Here is a 15970-nt window from a genome sequence, read left to right as displayed (position 1 = left end):
TGATTTCAGCTCAGGTCATGATCTCACAGTTCATGAGTTCAAGCCCCGCGTCAGGCTCTGCACTGACAGCACAAAGCCTGCTTGTGATTTGCTCTCCTTCTCTCTCTGCCCTTCCCCGCTTGTGCTCCACTTGTGCTTGCTCGCTCTCTCAAAATAAACATTAAAAACACACAGGAAACAACAGATGTTGGTAAGGGTGTAGAAAAAGGGAAACCCTTTTGCTCTGCTGAAATATAAACTGGTGCAGCCACTCTGGAGAACAGGAGACGTTCCTTAAAAACTTAAAAAGAACCACCCTACAATCCAGCAATTGCACTATTAGGTTATTTGCACAAAGGAGGCAAAGTACTGATTTGAAGGGGTACCTGCACCCTTTCTGTACTTTAATTCTCACCCTTATATTTCATTGTTTTAAATATATTTATTTATTTTTGATAGAGAGCACATGCAGAGGAGGGGCAGAGAGAAAGAGGGAGGGAGACACAGACTCTGAAGTGGGCTCCAGGCTGCAAGCTGTCAGCACAGAACCTGACATGGGGCCCAAATTCACAAACTGTGAGATCATGACCAGAGCTGAAGTTGGACAGTCAATCAACTGAGCCACCCAAGTGCTCCAGCACCCTTCTATTTTAAACTCACCAATAATGAGTGAACTTGCAAAACACAAGGCACTCCACCCTCAGCCCCAAAAATGGCAGAACCCCAGGCCTGAGCTCAAGCCCGCCCTTCCCATGCCCTTGTGTGTCATAGCGTGTATCCTCCAGGACGTGTGACTTATAAACCTTGTTTTCTCAAAGTTCCCTGATGATTGTTGCCAAGACGCACCTTGCGATCATAGGAAGAACTTCAAATGCTGGTCTACCCACAACTCTGACTCCAGCAGGGGACTGTCGCCACCTGACCCTGGTGAGTGTCAGACACTGCTGGTCACTATCGTCACCAACGACAGGCTGAAACCAACACAAAGGAACCTTGAAATCATGCTAAAGAAAGAAGCCAGATACAAAACGGCCACATCCGGTAGAACTATAGGAAATGTCCAGAATTGGTAAATTCCTAACAATACAAAGTAGATTAATGGTTGCTAGAGAAAAGGGGGAAGAGGAAATGGAGAATGACTGAAGATGGGGAGTTTCTTTTTAGCGTAATAATAATGTTCTGGAATTAGATACTGGTGATATTTGTACAACTATGAGTAATAAAAATGACTGCATGGTACACTTTACGTTTATGGTACATAAATTATGCCACAATAAAACCTGTATGAGAAGAGAGTACTTAACTTCAATGGTTTTTATTATGTTGCTGGCTCTGCAAAAATCCCCTCATCCAGGGTTACAGTCACGCCGCTTCACAGACTTATCGTGCCGCTCTGAAGCCAGGGTGCTCTCGCCAGCCCCCAGGCGACCCCTGCTCTGCTTTTTCTGGGCGTCTCATATAAATGGGGTCAGACTGTGCAGGGCCTGTCTCGGTTAGTCACTCTCGTTACGGCACCAGCAGTTTGTCCCCTTTATGCTGAACAGTGTTCCACTTTGTCCATATACCCATCAGTTAACACTCAGATCACAGTTTTGGGCTACTAAGAATCATCCTGCCATGAACACTCACATACAAGTCTTTGTGTAATTTTTCCTTTATCTTGGATAAATTCCTAGAAATCAACTGCTGCGTTGCATGGTAGGTTCATTTTTAACTTTTTATTTTAAGTAGGATCTACACCCAACGTGGGGCTGAAACTCATGAGCCAGCTACCAAGGGTCGGATGCTCTGCTGACTGAGGCAGCCAGGAGGCACTACACTGAACTTTTTAAAGAAATTGCCAAAACCCTTTCAAAGTGACTGTACCACTTTACCTTCCCACCAGCAATCTGTAAAGGTTCTAATTTCTCTTTCATTGTCTGCCTTTCTGCTTATAGCCATCCCAGTGGGTATAGAGTGAGTCCTCATCATGACGAAATTTCTATTTCCCTAATAACTAATGATGGTAAGCATCTTTTCATGTGCTTATTTGCCATCTATGTATCTTCTGTGGTGAAATGTCTGCTCAAATCCTTTGTCACTTTTAAACTGGGTTGTCTTCACACTGAGTTATAAGTGTCCTTTGTATATTCTGAACACATTCCATACTGGTTATATGATTTGCAAATATTATTTCAGAGTCCGTGACTTGTCTTTTCATTTGCTGAAAGAAGGAACTCTGAAGTGCAAAAGTTTTTTACTTTGATGTAGTAATCCAATTTATAACTTCAAAAGCACAATCTATATAATAACTTTCTCTTTTTTTGTAGACTGTGGTCACGGAGGAATGCTAAGAATTGTGGCCTAACCTCAGGTCATGAATATTTTCCTCTGTGTTTCCTTCCAGAACTGAAGCATTTGCTCTTACAGTTAACTCTATATTCCATTTGAGTTCATTTTTTTGTACTGGGTGAGGTAAGAGTCAAAGGTCATCTTTTTAAAAAATATTTTAATTGTGGTAAAATACACATGACATAAAACTTAACCATTTTTAAATGTACAGTTCAGTGGAATTAAGTACATTCACAGGGTTACATAATCATCACCACCTTCCTCTCCAGAACACTTTTCATCTGTAAACTGAAACTGTATCCTCCGAATGAAACTCCTTACTCTCCCCTCCCTCAGCCCCTGACAACCATCACCACATTCTTTTTATGAATATGACAACTCTGAGAAATTCATATAAGTAGAATCACGTACTGTTTGCCCTTTCATGACTGGCTTATTGCAGTAAACACAGTATGCTGAAGGCTCATCCACACTGCAGCAAGTGTCAGAATTTCCTTTCTATTCAAGGCCGAATCCTATCCCATGTGTATCTGTACCAGCGCACACGCACACACACACGCACACGCGCACACGCATGCACACACTCACGTTTTGTTTATCCATTCATCTTTCGGTGAACACTTAGGTTACTTCCACCAAAAAGAGAGTTAATTAATAATTCTAAAAAAGTGAGAACTGTAATTTAAATTGGAAATACCAATATGAACCATGCTTTTTTTCCTTTCCAAAGATTCCTAAGTCTGCCTGGTGAAACAGCCTAGAAGCAATGACATCCCAGGACCAGCTGTGGTCTCAGAGCATATGAACCTACGAAAGGGTATCAGGTTCCCAGGAGGAAAGGCTGATTCAGATTTGGGACAGGAAATAATCAGATAAGCCTAGAATATCCTGTTGGTCCGAAAAGTGAGGAGGCCAGGAAGCCAGCTGAGACTAACAGAGTCACCTCAGAAGAGCTCAGGGCCAAGCGGACGAGGCTGCCTCTAGCCAAAGTGGGGGCGACGTAACCCTCTAAAAGAAAAAGGACTGCAACTGACTGAAACTAACTGAATATATTAAGATTTATCAATCTCTTAATCATACTCAATTTAACAATAAGAAAATCAAACAAAAAGCTCCTTGCTGCCATCAGTGGAGGTAACTATGGCATCAGCTCCTTAGGGAACCTGGCATTTTGTGGGAAAGAATTAAGCACGTACCCAGCCATTCCTAGACAAATTCAGGACAAGAGTGAAGCAGCTATAAGCCAGCTTCATACAGTCCTGCAGCCTGGGGCTCACATCCAACCCTTAAAATGGGAATAAACTGTCCTTGACAGTACTCGAATGCAGACTGTGGGGCGTGGGTATCTTGATACCCAATCAGTTAAGCATCCAAATCCTGATATGAGCTCAGATCGTGATTTCATACTGTGAGATCATGGGATCAAGCCCTGCATCGGGCTCCCACACTCAGCCTGGAAACTGCCAGGGATTCTCTCTCTCCCACTCTCTCTTCCCCTTCCCTGCCTACACACACTCTTTCTCTCTCAAAATAAAGAAACTTAAAACAAAACTATACGCACATCTTGAGTGCATACCTTCATCCTATACCTTAACTTTTTCCTTCAAAGAATTTTCAGGCACAGTGACCAGCACACAAGATAATGAAACTTTCAGAAAACAAGATGACAGAAATGAAACTAATGAAAGTCACATACAAACAAACAAACAGAAACAATCCAAGCCAAAAGACACTGGAATCAATGAAACTGACTATAAAGCAAACATCTCGTTATATTCAAGGAGATAAAGGCAAACTTTACAATTTGGGCAAGAATTAGATGATTTAGCAAGCATATCTGAAAAAGAGTTAATAGAAATAGAGAAAAACATATGAACCAAAATATGTTTAACTGCAGGTTAGAATGAATTAGTCGAGTGAAAGACAAATTAGAAGAAATTATCCAGAAAGTAGCCTTTTTTTTTATTTTAAAGCAATAAATAGTATGTTAACTCTCAAACCTCTGTAGACAGAAAAGAATAACGGCAAGACAGAAGAAAAAACAAAAACAAAAGTTAAAAAACCCAGATCAATTACAGCAAATAGAAAGCAAGTAAAATGGTAATTTAAACCCAAACATATCAGTAATTGCATTAATCATAAAGTGTTCCAGTTAAAACAAAAAGATTGACAGATTAAAAACAAACAGTGAATTTAAAAAAGACGCATCTAAAACATAAAGATATAAAAGGACACAAACGATAAAACAACCAACCAGAAAAGGAAGCTCCAACAGCTCTGTGGACATAAAACAGACTTTAAAGCAAAAACGAAGTCCTGGAAATAAAGGTGATTCCACAATCAATAAAGGCTCAACGCATCAGGAAAATGTACTTGTAAGCTGTTTGGAGAGGGTAAGCGGCTCAAAGCCAAGGAGGGGTGGCTGGAATTCAAACTAGCCACCGACTCACATCGTCTCTCCCCTCCAGGCCCCTGACAGCGAGGGACACAGCACTTGGGGTCTTCCTCTGCCTGAGCCCCAGGACTGTCCCGGCCACGGCCCTTCTCCCCACCGCCGCCAGCCCACCTGAGCCCGTCCCTGAGCCCGTCCCGTCGCTCCCTCTCACAGCGCTAGTGCTACAGCTCCTCTGAGAGTGCATGCTGTGAGACGTCACTCCCCGGGCTCCCTTCTGCCTCAGCTCCAATCCCACGGCTGCCTGCACTGCACTCTATTCCCCTCTCTGGACTTCCCGGAAGACGTGAGGTCTCTGGGGCCAGGGCTGTCTCTGACCTGTGTGTCCTCAGGGCCAAACCAGTACCTGGAATATATAAACAGGTGTTTAGTGAGGGCTGTTAGTTTAGAACAAGTAATTAATGAAGGAACATCGCCACAATTTAACCTTTAATTCCCCAAAAGGATCAGTTTGGGGAAGCTAAAGACACACAGTATGGTATACACAGGGGCACCAGCCAACCTTTCCCAGGAAGGCCTTTCCAGCATAATTCCCTTCCCTCCTCCAAGCTCTGGCTCACATCAGTCCTGAATCCCCAACTCACTGCACTACAGACTCTGAGTATTAGCCTGTCTTGACGGTGATGGGGTTTGACTCCATGGGAGCAGAGGTCCTGGAGAAGCTTGTACTGGAGGACAATGAAGACAAAGTTCATGGATATAAAAAGTCAACCCCCACTGGAGAGGAAGACACAGAAAGCCTTTCCCTAGGAATGGAGACTCGCTGTAATCAAATTTGCAATAACATACTTAAAGGGGGTATGGGGGGAGTGTCGGTGGAAGAAAGTAGCCAAACAACAAAAGTGAGTGAAAAAACAAAACTTGCCAATACGTGCTCAGCACCCTCAGAAGAAACAAACAGGGATCTAGGGGCTCACGAGGCCTCTGTGAAATGTCACTTCCCACGCTCACCTCCTTTTGCTCTGAATTCACACTTAGAAACAGTCTTCTGGTTACTAAGTATCACCTTGATACCAGTAAGAAGACACCCAGAATAAGGGCCCAGGTACTTCAGGGGAGGCGGTCTCCTCTGGTGCACACTGTACACTACATCCTTCCAGCCTGCAGCCCAGGCCTGAGTGAGGTCATCTATGTTTAGGAAGAAACCCAGTTTCTATCATTCCCCAGAGACTGGGCCACACCCAGCCACTCTGCCCAGTGCACGGCTACATACTTCACAGGTAAACTACTAGGGCTCAGAATGCTAGAATCTGTGTCCTGAGAAATGCCCAGCCTAGTCCTGAAGCCGTGGAGTACACTGGCCAAGGAAATGGGTGTAAAGTCACACAACCTGCATTCCAATCATGACTCTACACTGACCAGGGGTGTAAGGTGGCTCCTAACTAAAGGCATTAAATACTATCTACCCAAGACTTAGCACCACATCTCACATATAGTAAGCACTGATTATCAACATTTGGTTGGAATGGTAAAAAATACAGGACTACGTAGAGAACGTAAGTCACTCTGAAAAACGTCAACTGGCTAAATGAAAGTGTGAGCTGGTTCTCAAGAAAAGGGGACCCTCCTTTCAAACAGCCCCCAGTCTGTCCGGTGCCTCCATCTCTACTGTCTTAGAAATAAACCTCTGCCATCCCTGGTCTGCTGTGACCTAACTGGCCACCCCTTTCCCACCACTGTGTCTGTTCTTACCCATATGCAACCCGTTCCCTACTCAGCAGCGAGAAGGGTCTTTGAAGAACCTGCCTCCATCATGCCGCCCCCTTTCTTAACACAATAACTTCCCAGCCTGATCTGGACTCTGGCCCCTCTGCGTCTGCTCCCTTCCCTTCCCCCACATCCCCGTCACACAGGCCCTGCTTCCGTGTTACAAAAGCACAAGACTTCTCCTACCTCATGACCTTGGCAGAGGCTGTTCCCATCCTGCTGCTATTCCACCTGCTCCTCCCAGGGCTGACCTGCTCCTGGAACTCAGACCTGGAAGTAATATCACCTCCTTAGGGGGGCCTTCTCCAGTCACCCAATCTTTGACATTACCTGAATGAATTCTACATATAACTCAACTCTGACATTTTTTTACTTGAATAGTTTCTTCATCGTTTATTTTGTCATCTGCCTTCCCCCACCAGAATGCAAACTCCCCAAGACCATGGATTCTGTCAGTCTTGTTCGCCCAGGACCTTGCAGAACATAGTGGGTGCTCAGCAAACATCTAGAGAATGAAAAAACGGGCAAACATTAAAAAAACTAACATGTAAGGTATCTAACTATTAGGATGCTCTTTATTTTAAAACGGTGAATAGTGTCATGTTAAGAACCCAGAACTGAGAGCCTGACTTGCGTGGGTTTGAATTCTGCCTTCTGTGTATATGCTGTGTGATTTTGACAAAACACTGCACCCTCTTCTTTCAAACGGGGCTAACATTAGTGCCTTCCCCATGAGGCTGCTGTGAGGATTAAAGTTTTTATGTGTAAAGTGCTTAGACCCATGCCTAGGACATAGTAAACACTATGTCAATGTTAATTAGCAATGTTGGAAAGTTTTCTTTATACAAGTCCTCTGCAGTTTTTAGGTTTATAGCAATTTTATCTCTCACTGCCATTGTAAATAGGGTAATTTCTTTCACTGTATTCTCTAAATTGATAACTATCTATACGTAGGAAACCCTTTGATTTTTGGACTGATTTTGCACCACAGTATCTCACTGGATTGTCCACAAGCTTCCACGCTCCTCCCACCACAGCAGAGCGACTGCCTTGATTCTACACCACCGTCCCCATTCCCGTCTCTGCAGCCACCTGCTGCCCCCCTCCTTCACCTTCTTTCCCTGCTCGACACGCAGCCACCCTCTCTGTCCTGCAAATAACACCAGCAGCACACACCCCTACCAACACCACGAAATCCAATATAAACTTTTATGACCTAATGTTACCTGACGTCCCTGGGACATCTCTCAAATGACAACCAGTGCTGAGGTTTTCTAACTCTAAAACACAAGTCTCTTATCTGCTCTTATCTCTTCTGGGCTCCCTCCCAGTCTCCAGCCCCTCGGCCACTGCCTTCTCTTGTCAACTCCCCGGGCGCTGTCCTCAGTCCGCTCCTTATCCTGCACACCCTCTTTGAGCTAATGTGGCCACATCTAATTAGTGCCACCTGTCCGGATCTTTCTCCTGAGACACATGCTTACTCCAAAGCCTCCAACAAGGGCGGGTCCAATCCATATGAAAGAGAAATGTCCACACACACCCCCACCCCCGGCTGAAACAACCCCCACAGTCCTCGGTGACTGGGAAACGCCACCACTCCCAACCCAGGCCTCCAGAGCAAAATTCCAAAAGCGATCCCTCACTCTCCCCTCTCCCTCACAGTCAGCACCCAACTAGCTACCAAATCCAGTTGCTTATGCGCCCCCCTTTTTAAATTAGCATTTTCTACATATTAACACACTTGTTTATTTACTAATTTATCTTACTGGCGTCGAGCTGATGCGCAATGTTGCAGCGGTTTCAGACGTGCAACAGTTACTCAATAGGGTCTATGTTACGCCGTGTCCACCACACAGTATTACACCACCACTGAGAACATTCGCTATGCTGTGCCTTTTATCCTCATCATTTACTTCTGCCTCTTTACCATCTTTCCTCTCAAAGCTACTAGTTTCCTTAAACCCTGTCTTCTCTGGCCCACTGCAGACTATTCCAACCCAAGTCCTTTGGAAAATCACTCCAATAAACCTCTCTCCCCAAGAGGATAAAAACCAAATTTTTAATATGATCCTCAAACCCTCTATGACTCTGGCTTTTTTTTTTTTTTTTTTTTTTGGGAAAGAGGGAGGGAGAGAGAGAGAGAGAGAGAGAGAGCATGCATTCATGAGAGCGGGAGAGGGACGGAGGGAGAGAGAGTGAGAATCTTAGGCAGGTTTCATGCCCAGCTCAGGGCTCAACCTCACATCCATGAGATCATGACCTGAGCCGAAACCAAGAGTTAGACACTTAACTGACTGAGCCACCCAGGCGCCCAGGCTTCATTTCTTAGTACACATTCCACCACCACCTACAAATCCTCAGCAACCCTAAAGTGATACTAAGTCATTTCAAGCCTTTCAAGTTTGCATGTTGCTTTCTTCTCCTAGGCCGACCTTCAGTCCCTTACTTCACATTAATTTTTCAAACCTCAGTTAAGAATGTCTTCTTAATCCCTGAAGCATTTCTTGGAGTGGCCTTACCTCCAAAACTGACCTGCTGTGTGTCCCCATGCACTTGTGCAGCCTGTTCCGAGTACCTATTAAGTTGTCATTATGCCTCCAGGTTCTCTTGTCCACCAGCCCCACCAGACCTCTGCTCCTACAAAGCAGGACAACTTATCTCTGCACAAGTAGCACCCGCCTCAGGGTCCAGCAAACACAAGACAATAAAAGCTGTTGAATAAGAGAACAAACGAGTGTCGAATTTCCCAACTGAGGCTCAAAGACTTTGGATATAAGAGACGAGAGATGATAACCCTTTGTTTAACTCAAATCTCAGAGTACAAAATGGGCAGAAAAGAAACGGAAAGCTGTGATTAGAAAGTCTGACGGCAAGTATTCCTAGACACTCTAACATCTTCTAAAGGAGGCCCAGTGTCTTGGAAAAGGAGAGAAGAGAGAGAGTTCAGACCAACTCTCACCCTGGGAAAGATGGACTTCAGGGACCGCTTTTCAGAAAGGAGAGAAAAACCCCTACTCACCCAGATGGCAGCTGTCCGGACCCTGGTGGCCATCCCCACGATCAGCTCTGTGCGTCCCGCGGGTGGCAGGACCCGAGGGCTGCCTGGAGGAAAAAGAAACACCAGGGATCTCCTCGCCGTTCCCACCCTCAAGCAGGGGAGACCCTCCTGTACCCAAAGAGGGAGGGTCCGAGGCCCCAGCACCCTCCCCTTCCGCCGCCGAGACGCCTTCCCTCGAGGAGCCACGCTGTTCCCCGCCTCCCACGCACCCCCCTCCCAACACAGCCGCGATCGGGTCAGGACCCTGTTCCGAGTCTGGGCAGGAGGGAGCGAGGGCACACTGGTCTGTGCCCTCCCGCTGCCTGGAAATGTAAGGGACTGGCCGCGTCCAGCTCCACTAACCCCTCAGCGAGCAGCCGTGGGACTCGGGGGAGACTGGCTGCCTCCGCCTCCTGGAGCTGCAGTCAGATTGGCTCTGTCCTCCCTTCTGACTCTGCGGCTGCCGGCCCGAGTGCTCGGGCCACGGCCCTCGGGGACGACGAGGTCAGCCCACTTCAGGTCCGGTCACCACCGACACGGCAAACTGACGCAGACGGCAAAACAAGGTTCTTCAGGCCCGGACCCAGCCAACCGCGACCGCTAGGGACGCACAGGAAATGCGTCACTACGACCCCGGGACAGAGCGAACTACAATTCCCAGAAGCCTCTGCACGAGGCCCGCGGCGCGAGGAGGGCTTCCCCGCCCCGGGGGCCGCCGGATGAGGGCGCCGCTGCGAGAAGCTCGGGTCCTCCGTGGGGAGCTGGGGCGCCGCGCTGGCCGCGGGAGCCACTGCCGAGGTTCACCGCAGTTCGCGGCAAGGGCACCGGCGCAGGGGCCTGAGTCGGGGTAGAAATGTTCACAGTTCTCTGCTTTTCCGAAATGGTTAAAGGCCAAATTTCTCCTTTAATAACTCAAAAATTCTTACTAACATGTTAACATAAGTGACCTTTTAATGAATATTAGTTTAAAAACTAGTAAGCAGTGGCATTGATTTTTCTCCTGTGAGAAATCTTTTAAATGTCCCGCTTAATAGAAAACAGCTGGATTCCCGTGTTCGCTTCCGCCACCAGTTGCATGTGTTGTTTTTGTGGAAGTATTTAAAGAAAATCTCGTCTCACACAGGTATCAGGTATGCAGTTGGAAAAGGAGACGGTATTTTTTTTTGTAAATGGAGAGAGAGAGAGGGAGAGAGGAGAGCAGAAGAGAAGAGAGAGAATCCCAAACAGGCTCCGCGGGCAGAGCCCGGTGCAGCGTTAGAACGCACTAAGGTGAGATCGTGACCTGCGGCGAAGTCAAGAGTGACGCTCGGACTGAGCCGCCAGGCGCAGGCGCAGGGCGGGGTATTTTAATAGGCTTCCCCGACAACTGCGGCTGCCCTTGGGGAGCACGCGCTGAACAAGGGACACTTCAGTGGCGGTACACAGTCTGAAACCATGTAGGTGATTTCGCGCTATTACATTAAAATCTATTTGTCTATCTTGCACTTTGGATAGTTTTATTCATGCTTTTGTAGCATCATAAATTAGTCATTTGGAAAAGATTCACTGACATGCAGATCTTCACAATATTGGCACGTTTCATTTTACAATATGAAAAATCTTATTCAATAATATTATAACTGATCTTAAGTATTGGGAAGCTATGAAATTCACAGTGGCAGTACAAGTTTTCCAAATTCTTCTATTCACTTGAAAACTCGAGTTTTATGTTGGCAAAAGAAAAAATAATAATGCTGTTTATTTTCCTTGAAGTGCTAAGTTCACTCGGTTGATTTTTGAGAACACGTCTGCCACATCCCTAAGTGTGCCTTGTCTCTCCTTTTAGTAAAGTTAAGCTCTCAAATCATCACACAGGTGCTTTTTCTAGAGACAACTATGAAACTTCAGTATGCAGCACTGAATATTTGTTGCACAGATACTAAAAACATATGTACTCAAGAGTTGCTTTAATAAAATTACTTTTTACTGCTCTATCAAGGACATCCTCAAGTGAAATAAATCCTAGATAGATTAAATACTAGGTGTAGACAGAGATTAAAAGTTTTACACCGAAATATAGTTGACATCCTTGGCCACTGATTTGTTAAACTATCTCTGTTATATACTAGTTTCTCATATTCTATTCATCTTATACATTTTTTCAATGTTTATTTTTGAGAGAGACAGCGCATGTGAGTGCAAGTGAGGGAGGGGCAGAGAAGGACAAAGGACCCAAAGCGGGACCGACAAGTTACCACACTTGGTGGCTTAAAACAGTACAAATTTATCGTACACTTCCCTAGATCAGAAGTTTAGCACAGGTCTCACGAGGCTAAATCCAAGTGTTGGCAGGGATCCATTCATTTCTGGGGGCTCTTGGGAAAGGATCCTTTCCTTGGCCTTTTCCAGATGTGAGAGGCCACCTGCATTTCTCGGATGGTGGCACATCCCCTCCATATTCCAAACCAGCAACAAAGTTGAGTCCTGTTCACTCTGACCTCCTCCTGTCTCCCTCATTCACTTTTAAGGATGTATGGATTATTCTGGGCACATCTGGAGAATGCGGGATTAGCAAACGTCATTATCTTTTGCCATATAACATATTCAGAGATTCTAGGATTAGGATGTAGACATCTTTCAGGGGCCATTATTCTGCCTATCACGTAGCTGTGAGTCTGTGTCCAGTCTTCTTACTTCATTCCACTGGTATTTTCCTGCAGTGGGAGCTGCAAACTTACTCTGTAAAAGTCCAGTGAGTAAATGTACTAGGGCTGCCCTGATAAAGTACCGGAGTGCATTCAACCACAGAAACTTATTTTCTCACAGTTCTGGAGGCTGGAAGTAGCTCAAGGTTTGACTCAGTTGGTTTCTCCTGATGCCTCTTCCCTTGGCTTGTAGGTAGTCATCTCCCTGTATCCTCCCACAGTTGTCCCTGGGTGTCTGTGTCCTACTCTCCTCTCGTAAGGACACTAGTCCGATTGGATGAGGACTCACCCTAGTATCGTTATTTTAATTTAAAGTGTTTACATTTTATTTTACTGTTTTTATTTATTTTTTAGAGAGACAGACAGCACGAGCAGGGGAGGGTCAGAAAGAGAGGGAGACACAGAATCTGAAGACAGGCTCCAGGCTCTGAGCTAGCTGACAGCACAGAGCTTGATGCGGGGCTCAAACCCACAAACCGTGAGATCATGACCTGAGCCGAAGTCAGACACTTAACCGACTGAGCCACCCAGGCGCCCCTAAAGTGTTTACATTTAAAAATTTTTTTTAATGTTTTATTTATTTTTGATACAGAGAGAGACAGAGCATGAGAGGGGGGCAGGGGCAGAGAGAGAAGGAGACACAGAACCAAAAGCAGGCTCCAGGCTCTGAGCTAGCTGACAGCACAGAGCCTGACGCGGGGCTTGAACCCACGAACGTGAGATCTGACCTGAGCCGAAGCCAAAGGCTTAACCGACTGAGCCACCCAGGCACCCCAAGTGTTTACATTTTAAAGACCCCAGTCACATCCTGAGTTATTGGGGATTAGGACTTCACATAGGAACCTGGCGGGGAGACAGCTCGTCCCACAACAACCCGCTAGTAAATGTTTTGGGTTTGGCGCACCGCAGTCTTTCACGACTGACCCTTGCCCTTGTAGCCAGGAGCAGCCAGACAGTTTGTACGTGAATAAGCACACTTGTGCTCCGGTAAAACTTTAATTACAGAAGTAGACAGAAGGCCAGATTTGGTCTATGTCCATTGTCTGCTGACTCCGGGTCAGCCCTGTGCCAGGGCCCCCGACGCTATTCTGTCAGTACAGTAACTAGACGCCACTCGGTCAGCGGAAGGTCAGAGCCTTTTGTTGTTCCTTAAAATGGTCTGTTATGGAGAAGAGGAGAAACCTAATGGAGGACCAGGGGGAAGGGAAGAGGGAGAGAGCTGGGGAGAGAGAGGGACACAAACCTGAGAGACTATGGAATACTAAGAACGAACGCAGGGTTAAAGGGGAAGGGGGAGGGGGAAGGGAGGTGGTGGTGATGGAGGAGGGCACTTGTGGGGAAGAGCATTGGGTGTTGTATGGAAACCAATCTGACAATAAACTATTTTTAAAAAATGGTCTGTTCCTGTGGTATCTGTTAGGATGTTACCCCCACGTGGCAAGAATGTTCCTCCCAGTCCCATAAGTGTCCTCCCCCCTTCATCTTTGCTACATTTAGGTGTTGGTTGGCTGTAAGTTTATGGCATCCCCCTTTCTAGATTCAGTGGATGCATGTTTATTTCTTCAAGTAACTGTTTCTTAAATGCCTACAATGAGCTACTAGCCACTGTATTAGGCCAGAGGGTAGATTGGTGGTAAGACTATGACCCTTTGGCAAGCAAAGACAGATGATTGACAGATAAGTACTACTGAAAACCTGAGTAGGATAAAGGGACGAGCAGTGCTAGAGGGGTGTCTCATTTCCTCGGTCAGCTATAGAAAGGCCCAGAGTGTGGCTTCGACAACAGAAGTGCATCTCACGGTTCTGGAAGCTAGAGGTCCAAACGCAGGCTGTTGGTAGGACTGGTTCCTTCCAAGGGCTGTGAGGGGAGCGTTTGTTACAGGCCTCAGCCTATGACATACCATTTGGTACTGGATTCGAGCTTGCACGGATGACTTGTTTAACTTGATCACCTCTGTGAAGACCCTTTCTCCAAGTAAGCTCATGTTCTGGTAATGGGAGATGACTTCAGCACACGAATTCTGGGAGCTCAAAACTAAACCCGTAACAGGAGTCAGGGTAGAACTCATCTGTAAGGTAACACACCCTAAGTCTAATTCTTTTCCACAGGTCTGTGTGATGGAACTTTGTCACTGAGAATAATTGAAAGATGACTTTCTACTGTGTGCGGTGAAGGGCAGCTGGCCTGTCCGAGCCCTGAGGCCACACGCCTATGGCCTCTGTTCCCCTGCCATCTGTCTCCTAAGTTGATCTCATTGTTGGAGTAGCTTACAAAGTTCAACCAGTAGCTGTTTATACACCATTTCTTTGAACCAATTCTGATTCCTGTTCATCAGCTGCTGAGACACTGGGCACATGGTCAGCTTCCCAGTTATTTAAGGGATAAGTTAACTAAACCAAACATTTTCACCTTCTTGCCTTTCAGGAATGGTAATTCCACAGATTAATCAGTGTGTGTTTAATTCATGGATGAATGTTAATACTTTGTAGGGGCGCCTGGGTGGCTCAGTCGGTTGAGTGTCCCACTCAATTTTGGCTCAGGTCATGATCTCACGGTTCATGGGTTCAAGCCCCACATCAGACTCTGTGCGATCAACTTGGAATTCTCTTTTGGATTCTCCCTCTTCCTCTCTCTGTCCCTCCCTCCCTTGCACTCTCTCAAAATAAACTTAAAAATTAAGGGGTGCCCGGGTGGCTCAGTCAGTGAAGTGTCCGACTTCGGCTCAGGTCATGATCTTGCAAGTTCATGGTTCGAGCCCTGCGTCGGGCTCTGTGCTGACAGCTCAGAGCCTGGAGCCTGTTTCAGATTCTGTGTCTCCCTCTCTCTCTGCCCCTTCCCCACTCATGCTCTGTCTCTCTCTGTCTCAAAAATAAACTATATAAAAATTTTTTTTAATTAAAAAAATATTTTGACTCCTTGTGTGCCTATAACTGTAAGGTTTAATAGGTGGAGGCAGAGATGGGAGGACAAAGAGACCACGTTATGGAGCCAAGAGGGCCTTTATTGGGATCTGCAATTCCCGGGCGAGGTTCCGTGACTCTGGAGCAGGGAGTCAGGGAAGTCATGCCTGGTATGGGAGAGCAAGGCCTTTTATGGGTGCAGGAGTTCCGGGTTTGAGCTCAGGTGGGCCGATAGCCACGTAGGGGCATCGTTGGACGGTGGCAGGATTCAACTGGCTGCTCGCTTCGGTGGGGAGGGGGATGCTGGAATTCCATGGTGAGGCATTCCAGTTTGAGACAGTCCAGCTTGAGAGTGGGGGTCGTCAGTCCTGGTGGCGCCTGGATCTGTTATCTGGCCTGCAATAAAATGGCCGCTGGTGCTTTTCAAATGGCTCGGGTCATCCCAGGTCTGCAGGTGGGGGCTGTCAGTGTTTGCAGCTTCCACAGCAAAGTGGCTGCTCAGTTGCCTTCCCATGGCAACTCTTACAATAACAATGGTGACTAATTATATTGGGGTCTTTCTTAAAATTCCTGTGTTTTCCCCTTACCCTTAGGATAGTGCCAGGATCCTTAACCAGATTTGGAGTCACCAAGCAGCAGTGAAGCACTACATGCTGGAGCCAAAGTGATCTGGGTTTGAACCTTGGGTCCTCCTCCACTTACTCTGCAACCTGGGGCAAGGCACTGTGAACTCAAAACAGAAGCAGGTAGCACACATGGACAGAATCAATGTGAAGATTAAATGAGATGGTTCGTGTAACTGAGACGCCACAACTTGTTTTAACAGTGATTTACTTTCTTCCCTTTATAACATCCTAATTTCCACTTAGTACCTGCATC

General features: G+C 46.3%; 1 protein-coding gene across 1 annotated transcript in view; it reads right to left on the bottom strand.

The window, feature by feature from the left end:
- ZNF10 (zinc finger protein 10) overlaps positions 1 to 15970 on the bottom strand; it is a 65660-nt gene that overhangs the window by 26902 nt on the left and 22788 nt on the right. Inside the window, exon 5 of the mRNA XM_029921432.1 lies at positions 9489 to 9571. Coding sequence (XP_029777292.1) covers positions 9489 to 9571 — 83 coding nt within the window. The remainder of the gene's footprint in view (positions 1 to 9488; positions 9572 to 15970) is intronic.

Source organism: Suricata suricatta, chromosome 14, assembly GCF_006229205.1.
Source record: "Suricata suricatta isolate VVHF042 chromosome 14, meerkat_22Aug2017_6uvM2_HiC, whole genome shotgun sequence".
Classification (NCBI taxonomy): domain Eukaryota; kingdom Metazoa; phylum Chordata; class Mammalia; order Carnivora; family Herpestidae; genus Suricata; species Suricata suricatta.
The sequence above is the reverse complement of the archived record's forward strand: the minus strand, read 5'-3'. Positions and strand labels throughout refer to the sequence as shown.